The sequence below is a fragment of the Scaptodrosophila lebanonensis genome, unplaced genomic scaffold, assembly GCF_003285725.1.
Source record: "Scaptodrosophila lebanonensis strain 11010-0011.00,11010-0021.00 unplaced genomic scaffold, SlebRS2 tig00000163-arrow-arrow-pilon, whole genome shotgun sequence".
Taxonomy (NCBI): domain Eukaryota; kingdom Metazoa; phylum Arthropoda; class Insecta; order Diptera; family Drosophilidae; genus Scaptodrosophila; species Scaptodrosophila lebanonensis.
In genome coordinates, this window is record NW_022060598.1 from 301,027 (window position 1) to 324,243 (window position 23,217).

General features: G+C 37.8%; 4 protein-coding genes and 1 long non-coding RNA gene across 9 annotated transcripts in view; 2 read left to right on the forward strand and 3 right to left on the reverse strand.

Annotated features, from left to right (window-relative positions):
- The window catches only part of LOC115629751 (protein kinase shaggy), a 49,147-nt gene extending 47,732 nt beyond the window's left edge, over positions 1-1,415 (forward strand). For 4 of the 5 annotated variants that reach the window (XM_030526292.1, XM_030526294.1, XM_030526290.1 and 1 more), the window contains one exon: positions 663-1,059. In XM_030526292.1, coding sequence (XP_030382152.1) covers positions 663-874 — 212 coding nt within the window. In that variant the 3' untranslated portion in view covers positions 875-1,059. Of the gene's footprint in view, positions 1-662; positions 1,060-1,394 lie in introns of those variants that run through there. The other variant, XM_030526291.1, reaches the window with a different exon arrangement.
- Positions 1,416-3,098: 1,683 nt separating this feature from the next.
- On the forward strand, positions 3,099-4,871 carry LOC115629752. Its single transcript, XR_003995944.1, has 2 exons — positions 3,099-3,914; positions 3,978-4,871. It is a non-coding gene; the product is annotated as an uncharacterized LOC115629752 (long non-coding RNA).
- Positions 4,872-11,132: 6,261 nt separating this feature from the next.
- LOC115629739 lies at positions 11,133-13,951 on the reverse strand. Its single transcript, XM_030526274.1, has 2 exons — positions 13,559-13,951; positions 11,133-11,992 (listed from the first exon to the last, which is right to left on the reverse strand). The coding sequence occupies exons 1-2, from the start codon at positions 13,881-13,883 to the stop codon at positions 11,220-11,222; spliced, it is 1,098 nt and encodes a 365-aa protein (XP_030382134.1). The 5' UTR covers positions 13,884-13,951; the 3' UTR covers positions 11,133-11,219.
- Positions 13,952-14,073: 122 nt separating this feature from the next.
- LOC115629740 (YEATS domain-containing protein 4) lies at positions 14,074-16,253 on the reverse strand. Its single transcript, XM_030526275.1, has 2 exons — positions 15,365-16,253; positions 14,074-14,108 (listed from the first exon to the last, which is right to left on the reverse strand). Exon 1 carries the CDS (start codon positions 16,067-16,069, stop codon positions 15,410-15,412), a length of 660 nt encoding a protein of 219 aa, XP_030382135.1. The 5' UTR covers positions 16,070-16,253; the 3' UTR covers positions 14,074-14,108; positions 15,365-15,409.
- Positions 16,254-18,420: 2,167 nt separating this feature from the next.
- LOC115629704 (protein AF-9 homolog) lies at positions 18,421-19,179 on the reverse strand. Its single transcript, XM_030526224.1, has one exon. It carries the CDS (start codon positions 19,177-19,179, stop codon positions 18,421-18,423), a length of 759 nt encoding a protein of 252 aa, XP_030382084.1.
- Positions 19,180-23,217: the final 4,038 nt, after the last annotated feature.

Consider the following 23,217-nt stretch of genomic DNA (forward strand, 5'->3'; position numbering starts at 1 on the left):
TTCGATTGCTCTGTCTAGGCCAAGCACAAATCAGATCAGAACAGTATTTTCAAGTAAATGATTTCAAAAGAAAGTACAATTTGGTAGCTTTATCAGTTGAGATTCTCCCGTGCTTGATATCTATACTATATTTTGTGCGGAATCAGATCGGAATTGTAACCCTTAGCTTGGAATATTACGTAATATAGCTCTCCTAGTAAATAGCGACTAAAAATTACATACTTTCTAAGGCAAAAAGAATATAAATTGGGAAACTATACTACTACATTCGTGTAATATCTGTAAACAAAAAAAAAACCATTAAATCCGAAAGAAGAACACAAAAACGATTTAACCCATCAACCGAACTCAACTCTGTAGAATTCAAGATATTCGGATAAGGCCGATCAACTAGAGCAGGGTTTGAAAAGCTCGAGAGTTGGGAAGAATTAAGAGTATTTATTGTTCAGTTGTTTTAGTCTGATAATCACATGAAATTACGATTCTCTAGTTCAGTTATAGTTATACAAACGAGTAGCTTAAAATAAATGAAAATAATATTGATAATGGAATATAAGCGTGATCGAGATTAGCCGCGTTTATACTAGACCTTCTCACTGATTACTGACATCTCACCCAATCCCAATACATGCCCATATAAAATATGTATATATACTATATAGTACGTCTAAAGTCTATACTGGTCAAGAAGAATCGTAAGCCAGCACGATTGCCGCCGTGGCGGCCTTGCAAAATACTGCCGAAGTTCCAACGACCCGAGATGCGTGGTGCGGTCCGCAAGGGGGGGCGCAATACGACCGTACGATTTGTGACAGAAAGGGATATTATTAATGATAATGCAGCCAGCGCCCCCGTACACTCCATACCATGTTGATGAAGTGCCGATGCTGAGCCCGATGATGATGTCAAGAGTTCAAATTCCAATTCAAGATCCATTTCCCTCCAGCAATTTTCAAGCAACTAGAACACTTCAATATGGCATATTTATTTTCAAGTTCCCAATACTACTACTAACAAGCTAATAAAATTCTGAATCCTGCAGTCAGTAAAAATCTAAAATGTGTTTCTCAACTCAACTCAAAACTGAACTCCCCCTCTCCACCCAGCCCCCCTATAAGTCTTTCTAGCTTTCATTTGGAGGTCTATTAACCAGTGTTGGTGAACAGCAATTGCATGCTTCGCTATTCATTTATTTGCACTTACATACTTACACACACAAACACACACACAAACACACACTCATACACACACACACACACATACATACATACATACATGTGTACATATGTATATGTAGAGGCATTCTGCCATATATAGCAGTTTTTCTTTTTGTGCTTTCAACTTTGGTTTTCTTATTTTTCATTTGTTTTTTCTTTTCACCTTTTTATTTACAGATTCATAGGGGCAATAGTAATATATACATATATATATATATATATATATATATATATATATATATATATATATATCTTTATAAATATATATATATATATATATATATATATATATAGTAATAAATAACACACGCATATATATGTATATGTATACTTACCTTTATATATATATGTGGAAAAAAGAGAAGAAAAACAAAAAAAAACAGAACGCAAACCAACAATACTGCATAAATGATACACACATATGATTAATTAATTTAAAGCTGAAAGAGAAAGGAGAAGAAGAGGAGGATGATCATGAAAATGCAGACTCATGATGCATAAAAAAGCAAAACAAAAACAACAACAACAACTACAACTAAAGTCTAAACTAAACAGAGTGTAACGCGAGTAAAAAAAAAAATGTTTTACTTAGGTAAAATAAAATGTATGTTAATTTAAATATATAAATATATATATATATAATACTAATACCTATGTTAATGATAATAGTAAAGAGATGATTATGAGATGAGTATGCTAATGCTAATGATTGACGATGATTATAATGATGATGATGACGACGCTAATGCTGTCCTTCTTCTTCTTAATATATATATATATTATTTTTTTTGTTTTTTTTTCTGTTTAAAACCCTAAATTGCGCAAAAAACAAAAAATAAGAGAATACAACAAAAGTTAAAATAAAATAATAAAACAAACAACAAAAACAAACAACAAAAGCTGATGACAACACACTGCAATATTGTCGTCGTAGCAGCGTCGGGTCGACAGGGCGGCGGAGTTTAATTTTTCAGTGCCCAGACACACACACCCACACCCACACATACTATAAACAGCAACCACACACACCCACACACACGCAAAACTAAATATATTTAATAAAATGAACACAGTCATTGCATATTTTAAATTTCAAAATAAAAATATATTATTATTATTATCATATATATATATATATCTATTTTTTTTGTAACTTTTTAGTATGTTAACAAGCAAGCAAGAAAGAAAGAAAGCAAAGAAAACAAAGTGTAGTAGTTAATAATGTTAAATAGCAAACTCTGAGCAAATCGGTAAAATTATAGCAGTAAACAATGTACTTGCAACATTTTACTATATGGCACCAATTTAAAAAAAAATAATAAAAATACTTATATATACTATATATATATATATATATATATATATATATATATATATATATATATATATATATATATATATATATATATATATATATATATATACATATATATACATAATATACCTATACGGTTGGATGATGGCATGGCTGCTGCTCGTCTGTCTGTACACACATCCAATTGACAGTAGCAGTAGCAGGAACAGTAGCAGTAACATTGCAGCATATGTAAAGTTTAACAGAAATGTAAAGTTTAGCGCAAATTTCTGCAGCGCGCGGACATAATGTTAATGCTATGTTATATATACACACATACTTACTATTAATGATTGATGCGCTGATTGATTAAACAAGAGCGAGTGTTTAAAACAAATAAAGAAAAGATAAATCCTTTTTTTTTATTTTGCAAAAGCATTATACATATATACATAATATATATATATATATATATATATATATATATATATATATATAAACAAACCAACAAACACACATATGGCATAAATAAATTATTTTTATTTTTATTAAATAATTCTTATTATTATTTTGTAATAAATAAAAAAACAAAAAAAATTAATGCAAAACCAGCGTGGAATTATTATAATTAACTTTAAAAAAAAAAACAAGAACACACACACACACATACATATATAGAAGAAAGCGATGAAGAGAGCTGACAAACAATACACAGAAAGCAGAAAAAAGCAAAAACAAAAACAATTTACTTATACATACTATATATAAATATTTAACAAAAGAAAAAACCCATAATAATGACTTTTATGTAAAATTTTGCGAATTACCGAAAACCACAGCCAAGTTCTGCTTCAAAATCAAAATAATGCGAAACGAAACAACAAACAAACAAACAAACAAAAAAAGAGAAAAGAAAACGGAAAAACAGAAAAACAGAAAAAATAAAAACACAACACTACTTTGTAATAAAAATGATATGTAAACCCCATTTTTTTGTGTAATCTAGTAAGTAGACATGAAACACACACACATACACACATACACTGGAAGAAGGAAGAATTATATATGTATATGTATATGTAGACTCGGCTCGGCTGCATTAGGTGTTAAAATATATGCATAAAATATGATTATTATACGGATGTATGTATTTGTTTGTATGTGTAACGACGGTTCAGTTGCAATATTTATGTGTAGATAATGGAATATTGAGACGAGAGTTAAAAGCGATGCTAAACAATTGGAAAACGAGTGGGAGAAGAGAGCAGGAGGAGGATGAGGAGGAGGAGCAGAAGTAGGCGTTGGTCATTTGGGCATTCCTGCAAACGCTTACGCATTACAGTGCTGCCAGCCGCTGTTCCCATAACATTTCTTTAACATAACTATGTTAATGGAAAGATCCAGTTAGGTTTTGCTATTTAAGTAATATTTCAAAATTGAGCTAATTTTTGCGTTTACCATCGTAGTAGTGCCTTCTATAATTACGTCACAGGCTGCATTTGCAAAACAATATCGCTCCATTCGCTAGCACAGAAGCAGAATGCAGCTAGAAACTCCCAAATTAACACTTTTTAATGCATCTGTTTGCTCCAATATCGTTCCATTGGCGAGGCTCGAGTGAGTTTTGTTTGGGATATCATGCCAGTCCGATGGAGCTCCTAAACAGATCTTACATAAACGGAGTTGATTGAAAGCATAATATCTGTGGCTATTCCTGAACAGTTCAGATGTCGATATTGTGGCCTTTTCCGTAAGTCCTTCCATAATTTTGATTACCATTAAGCACCAAAATATAACCTAGTATTAATCTTAAACATCAGTTATCGATTTTTTGTTGTAAGTCCTTTAATAAATTGTATTACAAGTAAGCCCCAAAAGATGTTAAAGCGTTATGGGAATACCCATGGCATAAATTGTTGGAGCTTTCCAACTGTTTTTTCCAGCTCTGCATATTTATATGGCAGCTAGAACCCGATAGAACGGATAGCAGGCAAAGATGTTGCAGCCAAAGTAACTCCTTAAAGATCCTTAAAAATTGTTAAACAAAAAGCACTCACGATGTAAAATTTGATTTATTTAACGCTACAGCTAGCAACAAATTAATAATTATGTGTAATAACGACGCTAAGCAAACAAAATGTATGAAGAAAAACAAAAAAACAAAAAAAAAAACATTACTTCCTAGTAATATTTAGGCAGCATAATACACACACACTCAGACAAATTGAGACACACATACACACACACACACACACGCTCTTCTAATCTTCTAATTTGTAATGTAATGGTAATTAAAAAAAAACAAAAACAAAAAAAATATCGCTACACACATGCGTGCATAAAGAACGTTAATAAGAAAACTGCAGTTTATGGTGACGATGATGATGATGATTATGATGTTGATGATAATGATGATGAAGAAGACCGAGCAAAATTACAAAATAAAATAAACCGAAATGAGAGAAAATTACAAGCAAAACAAAACAAACAAAAAAATAATAAAAACAATATTTAAACGAAAAAAACAACAACTACGTACATTTTTACTGCCTCTGCCTGATTTCGTTTTGTAATTCATTTACTTTGCTTTTCATTTTGGTTGGTTGTATGCGTTGTATGCGTTTCCACATTCATTGATATTGCATTTGTGTTGTGCAGTCGCCTGTCGGTTGGTTGGTTGGTTGGTTGGTTGGTTGGTTGGTTGGTGGATAGTGGCTGGTGGGTAGTGGGTGGGTTAGGGGCTGATGGTTGATGGTTGTCGGGTACACAACAACAACAACAACAGCGGCTGGAGTGGGGGCTGTGGCTCTGGCTGGCTGCTGTTAACAACAGATTGAAAGCAACAGACCATACGTGCAATGTTGTCTATCATCTGTGTGGCATGCTCTTTGCAGGTGTTATATGTGTGTGTGTGTGTGTTTGATTTTCATTTTGGATAACTGCTGGCCAACAACATACATACATATGTACAGTACATAGTACGTTCCTACAAATATGTATTGCATGCTCAATTGTTGTGCTCTCTCGCACGTTCTCTCTCTCTCTCTCTCTGTCTCTCTCTCTCTTGTCTTTGTGTATATGTCTGTAAACTTTTGTGCTCCTGCGGGCGCGTGCATCTCACTCGCACTCGCACACGCACTTGCACTCACATGTGCTGTGTGCAGTGGGCATTGCCATAGCCGTCAATTTGTTTGAACATTCTCTCTTGTCTCTTTGCACAAAACTGCAGGTTCACAATCGAACAGCGCCCTGAACAGCAGCAGCAGCACCGGAAACGGCAATGGCGGCGGCGCAGCAGCAGCAGCTGCTGCTGTAGCCGCAGCTGGGGGGACAGATGCAGTCGGCAATGGTGGTGGTGGCAATGGCGGCGGTGGCGGCGGCGGCGGCGGCAGTGACGGCAGCAGCACTGGTAACGGCAACGGTGGTGGCAGCAGCGGCAATGGAGATGCCGACAATGGTGAGGCCAGCGGCGGTGCTGGCGGCAATGGTGACAGTGCAGCGGCAGAGCCCGAACAGGCAGCAGCGGCGTCTGCCAGCACATCCGGTTAGCGCGCTCGCGCTCTGTTAATGTAAATGTTATTTACATCGTAATGTTATCGACATATATATTTTTTTTTTTCGCTCGCCCACTCGCGCACACCTCAGACAGGCATTCCCATCCAATCCACCCACAAATACATAAATGCATACATTCCATAAAAAGAAAAAAAAACTAAGAAGATAAAGCATTAATACGAAGCTAAAATATTTTAAATATTCTTCTATTTTCGAATGATTTCTTTTTGTGCCATTTTGTATTCAACCTATCATTGAAAATCGCAAAAGCATAAGGACATAGAATTTGTTAGTAGAAAATCGATTGGTTATAAAATGTCCTATATATACATTTTTAAGATTCCTAAATATAGGACTGGTCCTTACGTTTTCAGGATTAAAAAGCTCCTCAAAAGAAATTCAAAATACATTTCGAATTTAATTCAATCGCCACATGAAGGCATGTTTCGCACACTGCAGAAGGAAGAGGTGAATCGTCTCCCGATTCGGGATGTACACTTCCAAAGGCAGTTGAAATTTTGACTTTCTTCAAATTCTAGTTTCTTTCCTCACTAGAAATGTGGTTCCTCGTCTCCCAAGGACTTGTACTTTGTGAAATAGTCGAAATATTTGTTAAGCTGTAACAAATATCAGATCCAAGATGGACATAATTGAAGAAGTGCAATAAACATTAAACACACATACGCGCCATCGTACTTACATGAATGCATTCAAATACACACACACACACAGACATAAATTGGAAGATACCTTCATACGAATGAAGCGTGCTGGGCGGCAAAGCAAATATTCTTATATATTTAGCATAAAATGGAAAACAAAAAGGAAACTTTAAATTATAAAAAGGAAATATATAATATATATATAAAAATACACATATACACAAACAACAGCCGAACATAAAACAGAGAAATATAAAAATTAAATGCATTATAGTAAAAAAAAATATATGTATAAATGAATGAAAATGAATGAAAAGTCTCCAATATGCAAACGCAAGCATAAACAAACAACTTAGTCAAATAAATCAAAATTTTGTGTCCCATTGAAATAACACAACAGAAAAATAGGTAAACTAATCACGCATTATAAGAAGCAACTATATACAAATCGGAAACGGCCCCAAAAATTGTACAGCAACAGCAACAACAACAGTAACAGCAGATGTTTTCATTTCACTAGACTTGGCCTTAAAGGCAGAAAAACTGAAGGTTGAATCCTAAAAGTATGCTGCACTTAATTTCAATTGTGTTTCATTTCCACTCATTGCCCAAACAGAGCACTGTTAAGTGAGTGTACCGTTAAATTACGCAAGAACAGACTACTGTAAAGTGACACAACAAAAGCGGTAACATAACAGCGCTCTGTTAAGTGCCCTCTACAGTACATGGAATGCGCTCATTACTAACTGTCCCTTGTTGTTGCCATTATTGTTGTTCTTGTTGTTGTATTCAAATGTCAACATCTCGGCCGATCAATGTATCAAGAAATATTGACAAAAACAGAATGCAAAATCTAAATAAAGCATTTTTGTGTGCTCATTTACTTATCACACGCGCACGAAACATGTTATTTGTAATTAATAAATATATAAATATACCTATATATAGACCTATACATATGTATGTAGAAAGCGAGAGCAAAGGCAATGCCGCTGCTCAGATACGGAGATATCAAAAAAAAAAAAAACAAAACAAAATGACGCAAAATACTCGTAATCCTAATAGAGGCAAAAAGAAATCGCGATCCAATCCTAGTAATCTACTTATTACCGTTGGGCAGCAGATCTAGCAAAAAGTTCTTAAGTCAAGTTTAGCTTATGATGACACATACACACACACACACACATACACACAAACAGAAGCATACAACAAATGTATAACAAGGTAACAGAATATGAATATACAAGTAAAATACTTCTCCATCAATACCATAAATAACTATCGAAACTGTAAAGGGGAATGAGACAACAGCAACCGTAACAGTAACAGTAATCGTAACATTAACAGTAACCGTAACAGTAACAGAAATAAACAAATAAACGCTTTTAGCGCGCGACGCCACCCATAAACATTAACATAACATAATTATAAATGAAAATTTACATTTAATGGCAATTGGAAGGCCGGTAGCGGGAAAATCTATTAATATGATAAATGTATGAAAAACTAATCAACCGTTTAGCTGCAATTGAAAGTTTAAATTAATTTTAATTGAACTCAACAAAAAAAAAACAAAAAAAACTATAAGGAAAACAAATATAATAAAAATGATAAATAAAAGAAGAGAAAGCATGGGGCATATTAATATGTGGGACCTCAACACTTGAGAATGTATCTCACACAGCACACAACCACACACACATACACACAAACACACAGATCTACACAGGAGTCCACGATAGCAAGCATTTTGAACTTTCCACACACACTCTCGTAGGCATGCAGAGGAAGCTTTGTATGTCTGCAGAGTCAGTTGCCAGGTCCTTCCCTTTTTGCTTTCTTGTTTACTTTTCAAGCTCTGTTAAGCGAATAGAAACGTTTGGTTTCCAATTCTGCTTTATAGCAAATAAACATGCCTCTGAGTTTTTGCGTTTTTGATTATCCTTTTGCGCACAGCTTGGAGCTTAGAACACTCATTTCAGAAAAAATGAAGGGAAGCTGCCAGTTGGAAGTAAAGAGTCATGAGAGAAACAAACCGCAGTGGGAATGGGAACAACTGCAGCGTAACAGGCAATCCTCTTGCTTCTCTCACCATTCCACTTCCATTCGCTCCCTTTTAAACAAGCTCTCTTCGAAACCCCTATCCATCAATTCTTGCTATCTGTGGGACGAAAACAAAAACGCAAATTTTTCATTTCTGAAAATATTTACACATTATACAATTTTCATAGGAATTACAATAAAAAAAACGTAAAGATAAAATGCTTAAAAATACAAACTAAGCAAAAATGCGTATAAGCAATAAAATATTTCAATTTTTATAAATTACCAACACACAGACACACAGAAATACGTTTTATTGCAATGTTGAGTTTTGGAGCAGAAAAGCCCAATTATAGAAGAAAAATGAAACTAACTTTAAAATCATTTATTTTTTAAACCAAATCTAAATGTAATGAAACTCCCATTCCTTTTAGTAAATAATATAAGAGGCAAAATGATAAAAGTATTAGCTCACTCACACACACACAAACAAACAAAAACATTGGACACACACAAACAAACAAACAAACACACAAACTCACATGCGTTGAATGTAAAACACAAACTTTAATTTGTAATTATATTTGAACACATTTAAAGAAATCGTATAGTATATATACATGCCTATATAGGTATACATATTTATATATATATAAATATATATATATATGTGAAATATATATATAAATATATATATACATATATATTTAAAAACAAAAAATAAAACCGATTTCAACGTTTCGCTTAAATTATAAAGCAAACTTATAAGAACAAAAATTAAATTTAATTAAAAGAGAATAAACACAAAAACCTAAACTAAACGCAAACAAAAAATATAAAACAAAAAACCAAAACAAAATGAACAACATTAAAAAAACTTAATTTAAAAATAATAAAATTACAAAAAAAAAGATGCCAAGTGTTTTCCATTCGGGGTCTGCTGGAATAGTGAAATGTTTCTTGGGGATTTACTCTACATTGGTTTTAAGCCGAAATCCATCTGAACGGAATGAATGGAATGAGACTAAGAGAATACGTGAAACTGGTAAGTAAGCGGCAGTGTTCTAGCTCATCATTCCTGGTAAGTATATGTTACGATCGGAGGCAGAAGAGACTAAGAGAATACGTGAAACTTTTAAGTAAGCTCTCTCCGATAAAGACTGTGCTTTAATAACCAGTGTTGCCCATTTGGTTTTTTTTCCTGTCAAATGGGGTTGTTTTTGAAAGCATATGAATATATTTTGAAACCAAAATTAGGAATAGCGGGAAGGGGATTTAAAAAAAAAACAATAAGTAAAATAAAATAAATAAATTTCTTAGCTTTCTTATAAAAAGTTACCAACGCTGCTGGCAACTATTGTGTCACAAATCTCAGCAAATCCACTATTTTTATTTCTGGTGGATTTCTACAGAGTTGATAAACAGAATGTTAGTTCAGGCTTTCGATTCAATTTTCATCACCGCCTATTGCTGCAAATATTTATTAGACTTTCTGATTAGTCTGATCTTCTCCAACTCTTTCTTCAAAAACTTGCCAATCGAACTAGTTTTCCCATTGTGTCTGTGGTTGATCTCGGTGTAGATTTCTCTTAAAACTTTGGTTTATTCAAAATATGGCTTGCGTTTCTAGCAAAGCTTAGTTTTATCAATCTATGAAGGAAAAAGTGACAGTTACTCAATGAGGATCTGATTGGCTTAAGTGTCATCTCTTAAATTGCTCGTGGTTTCCATTTTATTTGCATTCTCATCCACTAACATGAGGAAATCGTAATCGTCTTTAGCGGATGTTATACAGGCTGCAAAGCCCTCATTTTCAATAAATCGGAAAATCTATTGGGATATGCCTTTAATGCCGGCATCGTCAGATACTCACGTAAAGGTGACAAAGAGGATGGGCAAGAAGAAGCTCAAAAAGATGTCCAAGATAAAGCCGAAAGCAGAGCTTCAACTACAAACATGCACGATATCAGGTTTCGAGAAGCTGCCGTCCAAGGATCTGAGGGATCCCATCTACTTCGAGTCTGTCTATAATAAGGGAGAGAACAAGTGATGCTTCCGGAACATATGATTCTTCCAAGCTGCACACCCTACGGCTGCGAAGGATGTGGACGTTTCTGACCGCTAATGTGTGTGAACTGTTTTTTTGTTAATTCAAATAACTGACAAGATTTAAGGATACTGCACACATCACACATTTGTTTGAACAGATGTCCTCATTTCATTGATGCTAAACAAAAATAAATGACCATTATTGTCCTTTAATAAACGTCACGAAAGGGATAAGCAGTCGTTGTCTGCCTCTCTGAAGTAATCGATTACCACAACCCTCGCCACCCCTTCAACACCAAATTGTCCTTCTGATTTAAGGCTACGATTAATTTTTAATAAAAAAAAAATATATATATATGCATATGCTTTTCGTTCCTATGTTGACGAGTGAGGATTTCTTCAATGCCTGCGTCGCTTGCCCAGCTCGTTGCTACTCGCTGCCTCCAGCTTGGCGCGCCGCTTGCTGGTCCTGTTGGTGGTGCTTGGTGGTCTTGAAGGCGCCACCGCTACGGATACTGCCACGGAAGCGGAAGCGGTGGCGATGGCGGCAATGGGCGTCACTGCTGGAGCCGGCACTATGACATCCTCGTAGCTGGTAAGCGGAACCGTCGGCTGCGTCTTCTGCTCCGTTTTGATGAGCGCTCCGGGCGCTATCATCAGCAGATCATTGCCGTTGCCGTTCCGCGTGCTCTCCAGCGTGGTGATGACGCGCTCGCACTTGATGTGCCGCACGGCAGTGAGTGCCGGGAGTGTGTCGTGTCCGTTGGTCATGCGTTTGTCGTTGTTGTTGGGCTCCTCCTGGGCTGAGATCGTTGCCGGCACCTGATGCTGCTGCCACTCCAGAATGCCCGTCAGCAACTTAATGTATTTGATGGCGGAGCGGAGTATTTCGTTCTTCGACAGCTTCTTGTCCGGCGGATGCGTCGGCACCAGTTTACGCAGCTCGGCAAAGGCGCCGGACACGTTTTGTTGGCGCCAACGTTCACGCGTATTGGTGAAGACCTTGCGAACGCCGCCGCCACCGCCACCACCGCAGCTGGAGCTCGAGTGGTTGCCGTTGTTGGGCGGCCCCAATTGTCCGTTTCTGCCGGCGCTTAACTGACCTGGAGAATTACGTCCGCTGCCATAGAAGTTGCTGCTACTGCGCGGGGAATTCGACAGCGAACGATTGCCTGTAAATGGATGATGGTGAGAAGTGGGAAAAGTTCAGAGGGTTATTGAAGTTTAAAAAACACGGCATGGGAATAGTCGAAAAGTATTGAAAAATTATTTTTGGATTTATTTACAGATTTCAAATAGGTTGGTCAGAATGGGCTTAAAATGTCTTCATTTATTTCAGAAAGCAGTATTTAAAGAAGTTCCGTTACTCGACCAGTGATTCTACAAGTAGTATGTCTACTTCTTAGAAAAATGCAGAAAATTATTTCATTTTAAAATTAAGACTTCGGGATATCAGTCGAAAAATATTGAAATATGATTTTCGGATTTATTTATAGATTTCAAATAGGTTGGTCAGAATTGGCTTAAAATTTCTTTATTTATTTCAAATTGCATTATATAAAGAAGTTCCGTTACTCGACTAGTGATTCAAGTATGTCTACTTGTTAGAAAAATGCAGAGAGTTATAAAAGTTTCAAAATCAGTCGAAAAATATTGAAAAACGCTTGTCGGATTTGTATGCACATGTCATATAGATTGGTCAGAATGGGCTTTAAATTTCTTCATTTAGTTTAGAAAGCATTATTTTAATAAGTTCAGAGGGTTATTGATGTTTCAAAATCACGGCATTGGAATGTCAATCGAAAAGTATTGAAAAAATTATTTTCGGTTATATTTATAGATTTCAAATAGGTTGGTCAGAATGGGCTTAAAATGTCCTCATTTATTTCAGAAAGCATTATATAAAGAAGTTCCGTTATTTCACCAACGATTCTGGTATATCTACTTCTTAAAACATCCAGAGAGTTATTGAAGTTTCAAAAGCACGGTATCAAAATGTTAGTCGAAATTGTCGGATTTGTATAGAGATATACTTTCTTTTTAATTTCCCCTTTTTTTTTAGCAAATGAAATTCTTAAATAGCACTTATACGATTTTAAATAGTACCCCCAGCACTGACTCTTTTATTGTCAATTGATTTTTTTCAACAAATCATAAAGATATTGGAACTTTAACATCGAAATAATTAAAAGCGAATTCATTAAATGTTTAAGAAAAAAAAAAATGAAAAAATGTATATGAAAAGAAGGATTCTTGCCTTCTCGAGAGGTTTTTTGTTTCGGTAAGTGGAAGGTTTCCGATTGACTTAAATTCAGGGCGTATTTTGCTTATCAGAATGGCACTTCCTCTAAGAGAGATCCCTGGTTTTTTTTATGGATCCATAACCATGTATAGCTAACCAGTCCCTGGTATTTGTCTGAGCTCATTAAGAAAGACTTGTAGGAGTATTGAGTCTGACATTAAAATCGAAGTGGTATTTTATATATAGTATGTGGCCCCTTGACGATATAATAACATCCGTCTGATACGGGTATATCGCGCCATTGTTGAGAACCGATAGACATTTTTCTGCACTGAAGGCGAACTAAAGCTCGCAAAGTTACGTCCCAGTTTTCTGTTTCCCTAAGTGTAGTGCATTTTTGAAACCCCTATGGCGCTGTTTGCTTCGCCCTTCGCCTATTTTAGTCGCACTTGATTCCATCTATATGGATATACGAAATATCTTAAGTGCAACTCACCATCTGCCTGGTTGCCATTGAGCACAATATAGTCGCGCAGCTCCTCATCATCCTCTTCGGTGTCGTTCAGCGAGAAATCGGAGAGATCCCCATCGGAGAATGACTCGGTTTTGGGCTGCAGATAGGGTGTTGCATGCCGCAGCAGGGCCGGCGGTTGCTGCCTGGTGCTGGCAGTGACAGTGGCTGCGTTTGTGGTTGACGTTGAACGGTTGGGCGAGGCATTGCCCTCGTCCCGTCGGTTCGTGCTGTTTGTCGAGGAACTGGAGGCTGTGCTGCGCTCGTCCGCATTGTCCGCGCCATTCGAACTGCTTGGTAGCCAGGCCATTATTTGCTCCAGGCACGTCTGTACAGCTCGAGAGTTGACTGCTAAATGAACAGCACAAGCAAAGGACTAGAGACCAACCCCAAGGAACACACTAGAGGGCGGCGCCAGAGTCACCCTCGGGGCATAGAGCGGGAGAGAGAGAGAGAGAAAAATCATCACTGCTCCTTCCCTTGGCACTGTTTCTTTTTTAGAATTCCATTGTCTTAACGCACATAAATCCAGCAGCTATGGAAATTTAAAAAGTTGATGCACTAATACAAGTATATATAGATCTATGGAAATTTAAAAAATTGATTTACTTTTATATTTAGTTTTGTACCTGCATCTGAAGAGGTAAGGCGACTTGAATGTCTAAGTGTTAATACTACTTTATATTTTGGTGTGTACTAATTTCTATTTTTAAACCCGATAGAACGTATCTAGATTATAAGTCCCCAACGATAAGTCTTCCAGAAAAACATAATGAAACACTGATTACGACTACTATAATTCAACGGAAAAACTATTCATGTCGCTCTGCTGCCTTCTTGGAATAGCGTAGGACGGCCATTTGTTTGCCAGAAGTTTTTGAAGGGATTGAGGAAAATAAAAAAAAATCGACTCTAACATCCGACTACCGGTCTACTCCATTCAGTGAATCATAATGTGGCACCCAATAGCTTCTATTTATTCGTAGGACAACGTTTTTCGATGTCTGAAGAACCCGTTGAAGTAAGTTGAAACATTTATTTTCAAACTAAAGTCTGTTAAATGGAAAAATAGTTTTAAAACAAGATGGGAAACTTTGAACTTAATGAGGAAGAAAGACAAGAAAACCATTTTTGATAACAAATTACTGACATTTTCAGAGCAACACAGTGCATGTAATTGTAGATAATTACTGCATGGCTGGATCAAAGACCGATAGAAAGTATATAAGCTTTTATGTTGGCATTAAATTGTGAAATCAATTCTTCACAATTCTTTAGGTTATTTATCGATTTTAGTTGAGTGCGTTGCTCGAGAGTTAAAAGTATTTAAGAAATGTTCCAAATATTAAATTTACGTTGAAGAATGAAAACTTGAATGGTGGTTCTGAAATACAAGAACCCAGAACAAACTCTTCAATAATCTAAAACAAACCCTATAACCAACTTTATTGTTAAAAGAATGTACCGATTATCATATCATCTCTTCTAAAAGTACTGTAAAGGGCAATGGAGTCAGGTTAGAGAAGAATGTCTTACGAACAAAAACTAAGAACTGACTGCAGTATTTCTATCGCATTATTCAACAGTATGTTGAGAAGTATATATGTTTTTATTTCTTTATAATGAATTAAATACGGATGGAAGTCGATTTATCTGCTTTGATTATCAAATGAAAGTCTTTGTGTCTTGTCTAAGAACTAACCGTCCGAGCTATTCCAAAATCAAACTTGCAAGTGTTTGAGAAAATGTTTAATATATGTATGTATGTACGAGTAAAAAGTTGGGTCTTACTTGTACAAGTCACCATTTCCGATTGGCACAAGTTTTGGGAAGAGCTTAGGTCACTTTCTTGGCTTTCTTTGACTTGGGCTCGTGTTTGCTGGCTTTGGTCTTTGTAGGATTTGTGGGCGGCGCAATATCGCCGACCTGAGGAGTGGAGGTGTACGATCTGAAGCTTGTCAACCGTGGCGTCTTCAGAGACGCAAGCGTGGGCGTCGTCAGACTGTGGCGCATAGTCGGGGATGGATTTACGAAAATCATCTTCTCGGTGTGCTCCTCACCACCAATCTGCACGCTCCGATTCGGATGGGACTTAACATTTATAATGCCGGGCGGCTTGTAGACATAGCTGGTGGGCGTCATTCTGGTATCGATATACTGCACCACCATCTCGATGGGAAAGTCGGAGGCGAGCACTTCGGTTATCTCGAAGGGGGCGCAGTCGGCGACCTGCAGGCGCAACGGCATGCGTGGCGACATGCGAAATGTAACCCGATTTATATAGTGCGCCATATCCACATTATCTTTAGGCCGCATATAGACACACCATGTGGGCTCGACCAGTGCCGGCTGAAACGAGTCTCTCTGCTCCGGCTTACAGCCGAACACAAAGTCCTTCGAGATGACGCACCGAGTGCCACTAATGGCGTTGCCTAACCGATTGCAACTGATGCGCTGACAGGCGCTGAGCTCATCGGACTCTTTCGATTTCATCATGACTCTTTCTTTGGCGGACCGAAGCGTTTCTCTAGCAAACTCAGTTGGATTGTGGGTTTCACTTAAGTGGTCCTTTGGAGCGAAAAGCAAATAGGTAGTTGATTGATTGACTGGGAATTTTGATAGAGGAGGGAGGTTAAAATAATAAAATAATTTTAGTCAAAATTTTGATTGGCAGGCACAAACACACCGAAAATTTCTATCAGACTGAAACTAATCGAAATGCGGATTTGGCAAAAAGGACAGGAAAAGCAATGAGAAAATGTTCTTGAATACAAAATTCATTTGATGACAGGGCTTCCAGATCAACGAAACGGAAAGTTGGGAAAAGGATTACAGTTTTCAATATAGATTATAGATAAAATAAAATAATAGTGCGCCGATAAATATTGAATTTGCTTTAGATAATTTTTGTATAAACTAAGTTGTATAAACTAAGTGGGTCAAATATGGTTTGTAATAAGCTTAGTGTGTAAAAGATTTAGATGTGTTTAAATGCCAGACAGACAAATATGTTTCAAACGATTCGTCTTGTCATATGGTGCCTGTAATATAAGGTATGCTACGTCTCCTTCAGGCAATAACTACAATCTCCTACCGCTTGTTGAGATAGGGATATTTCATTTCTTGTGGTTATGATTCTGACATATGTTGCGAGACTCAAACACCATTAAGATTGCTTCTCTGGTTGTGGTCGCATAGCAATCCATTCAATGGTTTTGATGTGTTAACCATAAGAAGGATATTCTTTGCACCTAAAAGAAGAACACTAGTGTCTTTGTATAATCTCCTAATACTATGACTAATTTACAAAGTTGGATTAGACACGAAATAAAGCCTTCCAAAGAAACTAAAAAAAAATGTCATCCTGCTAGATCCGCAACTTTTTGTTGAAAAATACCAATTATGTTTGATTTCATTAGTATATTAAGAGTGACTTTTCGACTGAAGTCTGTGGAAGAAAGCCAACTAAATCGAATTATGTGACAAAAGCTAAACTTGGTAGCCAAGTTTATGAACGAAAAAAAAAACCAGACTAGCAAAGAGAAAGTACCTTCACTTGAAACATACTTCGCTTCGTCAAAGTTTAAATTAATTAGTAGTCGAGTCTGACAAATGATAGCCGCAAAAGTACTTTGCTGGTTGGCGCTTATCTCATCAAATTATCGCAACTTCGCAACTCGACGTCTTGCAGCCTTTCTGGCCGGAGAGAGCGTGGAAATTTCAACGCATTCGTGGGTTCAATGAGCCTCTACAGTAATTTGCCTACGCGGATTTTGTACGCAATGTCGGAGGGCAATTAACACGTGTCGCCTTAAAGAGGAAGCACGCACTACGGCCACCCAGCAGCAGCATCCGGGCCACAATGCGCACACGCCAAAGGGGCGGAGTCGAAAGCGAACAACCCCCCGGCTAGCCAAGGTAGTTGGTGAACGCCCCGAATGCCGCACAGTGAACAAAGGCACAGCTAAAATGTAGCTGAGGGGATTTTTGGGAAATAGTTTGAGGGTATAGCTTTAATGAAAAGGCAATCAAATACATCCATTGGGGCTAAAAAGATTATCTCCGTGAATTTCGTAAACGTACGTCAATCTATTGCCCTGAAGTTCGGAAAGAGATTTACATATGCGGGAAATTCGACAAGTTTGTGTGCAAACTATTTGCATATCTGACCACACATATACAAGTACATTACCACAGAAAGCATTTTTGTTGGAAAACTTTTAATAGCATGGTAGTTATGTGAATTACTTTAAACTGTCTATATTAGAAGCAAGACACAGTTAGTGCTACCTATATTATGGGTCCTTTTTGAAATAAGAATATTTTCTGTGCTGGAGTGCTTCACCATTATCTTTCGTAGCCTGCCCGAAGGAAATGGAATCACAATTAGTGCTCTGGTTGCAGGGATTGCTTCATATTTGCGTAAACTGGTTAGGAATTCGAAGTAAATTCTTTCACTTGCACTAAATACGGGTTTAATTAACAGGAATTTCCTACTCTTCGTTAGTCTGCATCAAACTGGCATCAGAAACAGTCTCCCATATCATTCAGGAGCAATTTATTTCGGCAACAATTTCAATTTATTTGTCCATTAACTAGAACTTTGCACCACTGTGCATCTATTGGTGTCTATTTTTAACCAAAAATTTGACAATGTATTTGAATTTGGACGCGATTCGGACAATTTTGTGACAACGAGCGAGTCAAGGCTGGAAAGTAATTCTACTTATAGGCGTGTGTGTACATTCAGAATGACTTCGAGTCCATCAACATACAAATGAGTGTAAATCCTTATAGGGGGTAGGGGGTGTGTGTATCGATCTGTATGTGCTTTGTGTGTGAGCCCCTCAGAGCTTCTCTGCCTGTGGTTTCTTCACAATGAATTTGCGGTGGGGGTGTGGGCTCAAAACTTTGCGGACCCGCCTCAAATCGCGGCGCACACCATCTGGGCTGCCTTCCAAAGACACATTCAATGTCGTGGCAAACTGCTCAGCAATAGACTCCGCCCTCGCTAGCGATGGAGCTGAAGCTGGAGCCACAACTGCCACAACGGCAGTCAATTCGGAATTGCTGCTCTCCTTGGCGGTGGACTCAATCGGCTGGTTGCGACGCAGAAACTTCAGCATGCGCGTCGAAGGATTCACAAAAGTGATTGTCTGATGCGTCTCCTGCAATGCATCTGGCGGCTCATCGCCGAGGCCATGGGGACACAGCTTGAGGCCGTGATGAAAGATGACGCAAGTCTGGTTGACGTCCCGAAAGAAGAGGGTCAGTGTGACGGGAAACTCGGCGTTGCAGTACGAGATGGCCTGATAGGGCGCTCGATCCACGATGCAAATGCGATTGGCGCACTCATCACTGAACCGAAAGACCACCTTCTGAACGTAATCGTATATATCCTCGTTCTCCGTACCCTTGACATACACCCGGAATGTGTATGTCCAGCGGCCCTCTCGTCGACGCTCCAAACGCCGCGCACAGCTACCAATAATGATGTGCTTCTCGTACTGCTTCTGCCTCTCACCAAAATCTGTCGACAGCAGATAGCGACTGTGGGTTATGTCCGAGAGGTCGTCCTCCTCGAGCAGGCTCATCTGTTCGGCCATCACCTGGCAATCTGGAGATTGTAATGTGTGTGCTCGCGATTTATAAACGCAATTTAATTTAAATCTCCCTAATATCTGGACAGTGCAGATGATTATTCACTTAAACGTTCCCTCACTCTTATTTTATTTTGTAAGCGACAAAATTCTGCAAAAATGCGTTACTTGTGTGTATGTTTCTATGCTGGATGTACAAACTCAAATGAACGACAACTATAATATTTATTGCTAATGTGGAAATGTTCATTCAACGCCTGCTGAAAAAATCAAATAGTCGTGTGAACTATCTAACCGGAGAGTGCCTTAAGGCTACTTATATCATAAAAGTCCTCTCAGCTACGCGTTCAACGTCGGGGTCACCAAGAGTGGGTAGGCAGTTTCTTTCTTTCTACAAACAGAGAAAAAGCGTTATAGGAATATAATTGAAGAGAGGTTTGTGCTCGCACTGTCAAATCTTTGCTCTATGCTCGGAAAAGCTGCATTATAAAATTCCATTTTCTTTTATTAAGAACTTCTTCCCTGTATGGAGCTGTAATATTCACTATACCCTCTCCACAAAGGCTGATAGGGTGTACTAAAAAGTCTAAGCGCTAAATACATCAAACGGAGGAACAGCCAGCTTCGACTGTCCATCCGTCTGTATGAACATCGATAACTTTTGAGCCATAACATCTACGAACACTTAACTGGGCATGTAGACTTGTCTTATTCACATGTAAAGCAAGTTGACTACAAAATATATATAGCATCTTTATTTTATGTAGTTGCCATAGGACTAATCGGTGCAAAAATTATGCTTAGTATGCTATCTTAAAGAAATCTTCTATTTATGAGTTTAATGCAGTATAAATACAAGTATGTTAACGAGATCATAAAGCAACCGTTGTAGTATTGGGTACAATAAAGTTTATTTTGGAAAAGCATGAGTACGGGATATAGCTGGACTTTAAGGCTCTTATAAACTCACACTACATAGACATAAAAAAGAGCTGTAGCTTGGATTAGAAAATTATGAAAAAAGTAAAAAGGTAGCAAGAGAGTTTCATGAGTGGAGGGCAGCTGTATGGACAAGTCAGAATTGATATTCATAGGCAGTGCCGCTGTCCTCCCCCGCTCGTTAGGTATCATCACATTCGCATTAGTGCGGCCACTTGCCACTTGGCCTGAGAACCCGTGCCTAATCCAACTCACAGAGCTCGCGCGGCGTCCCCCAGAACCAGCAGCAGAACCAACGACCAGCGGCCAGCAACCCTCAAATGTTGCCACTAATCGGCTTAGCGGCAATCAAATCAAAGTCAACAGCGTCGTCAACAGGAAGACGCTGCTTCATCCAACTCCAATATCAATATCAAATTAGCAGCACTTTTGGTGGCTAATTTTTTATCATCTGGTGGCAGTCGATGGTGCCTGCTGGCCGGCACGTGTGTAGCGCTTCGATAAGCCAAAAGCCTCCACAAACAGTCACACGTGGCCCGCAAAGACCACGCCCCCCTGCACACACACACACACACATACTCGTATGTACTGGAGTGTGTGTGCAAAAGAGCGAAAATGTGGGACGAGTGTCACTTGATTTTCACACCCAGTCGAGCGTCCTCTGATCCCTTCAATTAAATAAAATTCAATTACTTCATATGACCACAGATAGAAGGCGGGCGATAAGAAGGCAGAGCTTTGGATATCAGCCGAGTTTTCTCTCCCCACCCAAGGGCGTCGAAATTACTCAAAAAGGCGCTAAAAACGTTTTAAGGCAAACAAAAAGGAGTTCTCTCACCCCACAAACATAGCTACGAGGTCAGAGTTTAGCATTCGGGGTGAGAGTCCTGTAGTTTTAGGTCTCACAAAAAGGGGACATCTGCAGTGCAGCTCTCTTTTTTGAAATAAACATGCGACGTACTTTTTGATTCCAATTTGAATTTCAAGCTTTAAATCTATATTCTCTTAAGCTAGACTGAGCACGTTCTTAGCTAAACTACTGTACAGTTATCTAGTAGTATATAGAAATGGATTAAGTCGGCTCAGAATCAATTATTTGTCCTCTGCGGGGTCTAAACTGGAATCCCAATCTTCCGTTGCCATTCCACTCAAGCAGACTTTTGCTTATTACCCCTCCCTTACTATTTAATCGCAGGACTATTTTGGCGATTTGGTCCTCCGCAAAATCATGGTCGGAAGAGCAGATTTGTGTGCCCTATTAGATCGTCTTCAATTCTTAGTTCCTTGCAGATAACAAGAAATGAAAGACATGCTTAAGGCGTGTGTATTAAATTCAATATATTTTCAATTTGTTCCATAGTACATATATACAATGTTGGCAACTAAACTGAATTTATTTCACTTTAAGATCAGTTTTATCAACAATAGTAGTTAGTCGTGCTTGTTTAAATTTTTTTCAAATACAAGAATCAAAGAATTGAGAATTTGCTGAGAAATTCTCTAGTTTTGTCCCATTGTACTTAGCACAAATGTTAACTTTGTCTGACTCGGTCGGTAGACCTAGCCTTTCGCCGTCATTCCCACATTTCGCAGTCCAAAAACCAAAACAAAAATTTAAAAACGTAAAATATTTAGTTTTAAGCGAAAAGTGAAACCATTTCTAGATACGGTGTTTTTTTTCCTCTTGTTTCTTACCTTTTTGTAAAAAATATTATTGCACACCGCGTTTGATTTCTTTGAGGATAACTCCTTGAAGCCGACAAGCCGAAAACTGCTGATATTCTATCCACTCAGATATACATATGTACATATATGCAAACAAAAGACAGCGCAAACTGTATCTTTGCAATAATCCGCTCAAGCCAGTTTTAAAAGTATTACTACTCCAGATTTTCCAGAGTGCTTCAGAGCCAGAAAGTACAAATCTATGCAGCATACACATGATAGACAAGACACCTCCAAACGAGAGAGATACACGCATACCCTATTGGTATAACCGCCAAAACATATACAAGTATTAACACTAGGTATAAAAATCCTCGAAGAGAGGAAAAGGACGGCAGCAAACTCCGTAAGTTCAGCTAAGACTTAAAGGTCCCCCGATTCTCGAAATATATTTTTTGCAGCACTCGTCAATGCCCCTGACTCGGACCCTATATGCTCATGATGCTCGTATTTTCAAATCTTCTGAAGAATATTCACCGATGAGCGGAAAAATGCCAATAGGTTTAATATTTCCAAATGATTTCGCATAGCTGGCCCGTTTCCTATATACATATGTATGTAGATGAGTTCCTGACGTACGCGTAAGTAATTTCGAAGGAAGCTGAAACCAAATAAGAATTCTTTCAATTATTTGTACACAACAGAAACAAAGTGTCTATGGCAGTTGTTTAGACGCCGATCGTGAAAAATCACTCAGATTCAATGGCAAGTAAGTTCTGGAGTTCGCATTCTTATAGAGATATATGTACTATTTCTATATGGTAGTGGAAGAAGAAGCACACACACCGGCACGATTATCACATGTGGGGTTGAAAATATTAAAAGAAAGGAGAGATTACACAAGGCTATAGAAATATAACTAAACCCTAAAGATGTATAAGCATTACTATAGTAGAAGGAGCAAGGAAGTCTTGCAATTAACGCTAAGCTCGCATTAATCTCAGCTTCATGTATTTTCGTAGCGAGCCTAGCAAATATTGTTTTATTCAGTACAATAATGCTGAAGTCCCAGAAATTTCCAAATTGTGATTATGCAGTTTTTGAGGCCCCTGATCTGTTGGATGTCGTTGAAACACCGCTGCAGCATAAGATGCGGCAATCAAATGGTCCACAAAATTGATGATGTAAATTGATCAAAGACTCTTGGTTAATGGGTAAGTTACGCGAAACTCCAGAACTTTTAAGGAATGTGTAATTAATACTTATGTAGAATAAGGTAGGGGTATGAATAGTGCCTATGGTATAGCACAGAAATGAGCTAGAAAACGATTAACGAAAAAAAAAATGCAAATTCAATTATTATTAGCGATAAACGTTATTTTTTTACATTGTATTAGTATTCTATTGAAGGAAAGGATGCTGAACCTATTTAAGTGGCGT

What these genes read in the sequence shown, in the direction of transcription:
- LOC115629739 (XM_030526274.1), bottom strand. Translation starts at nt 13,883, where the DNA reads ATGGCCTGGCTACCAAGCAGTTCGAATGGCGCGGACAATGCGGACGAG. An exon ending in CAATGGCAACCAGGCAGATG is followed by an intron (nt 11,993 to 13,558) that starts GTGAGTTGCACT and finishes ATCCATTTACAG; the next exon opens with GCAATCGTTCGCTGTCGAAT.
- LOC115629704 (XM_030526224.1), bottom strand. Translation starts at nt 19,179, where the DNA reads ATGGCCGAACAGATGAGCCTGCTCGAGGAGGACGACCTCTCGGACATA.
- LOC115629740 (XM_030526275.1), bottom strand. Translation starts at nt 16,069, where the DNA reads ATGATGAAATCGAAAGAGTCCGATGAGCTCAGCGCCTGTCAGCGCATC.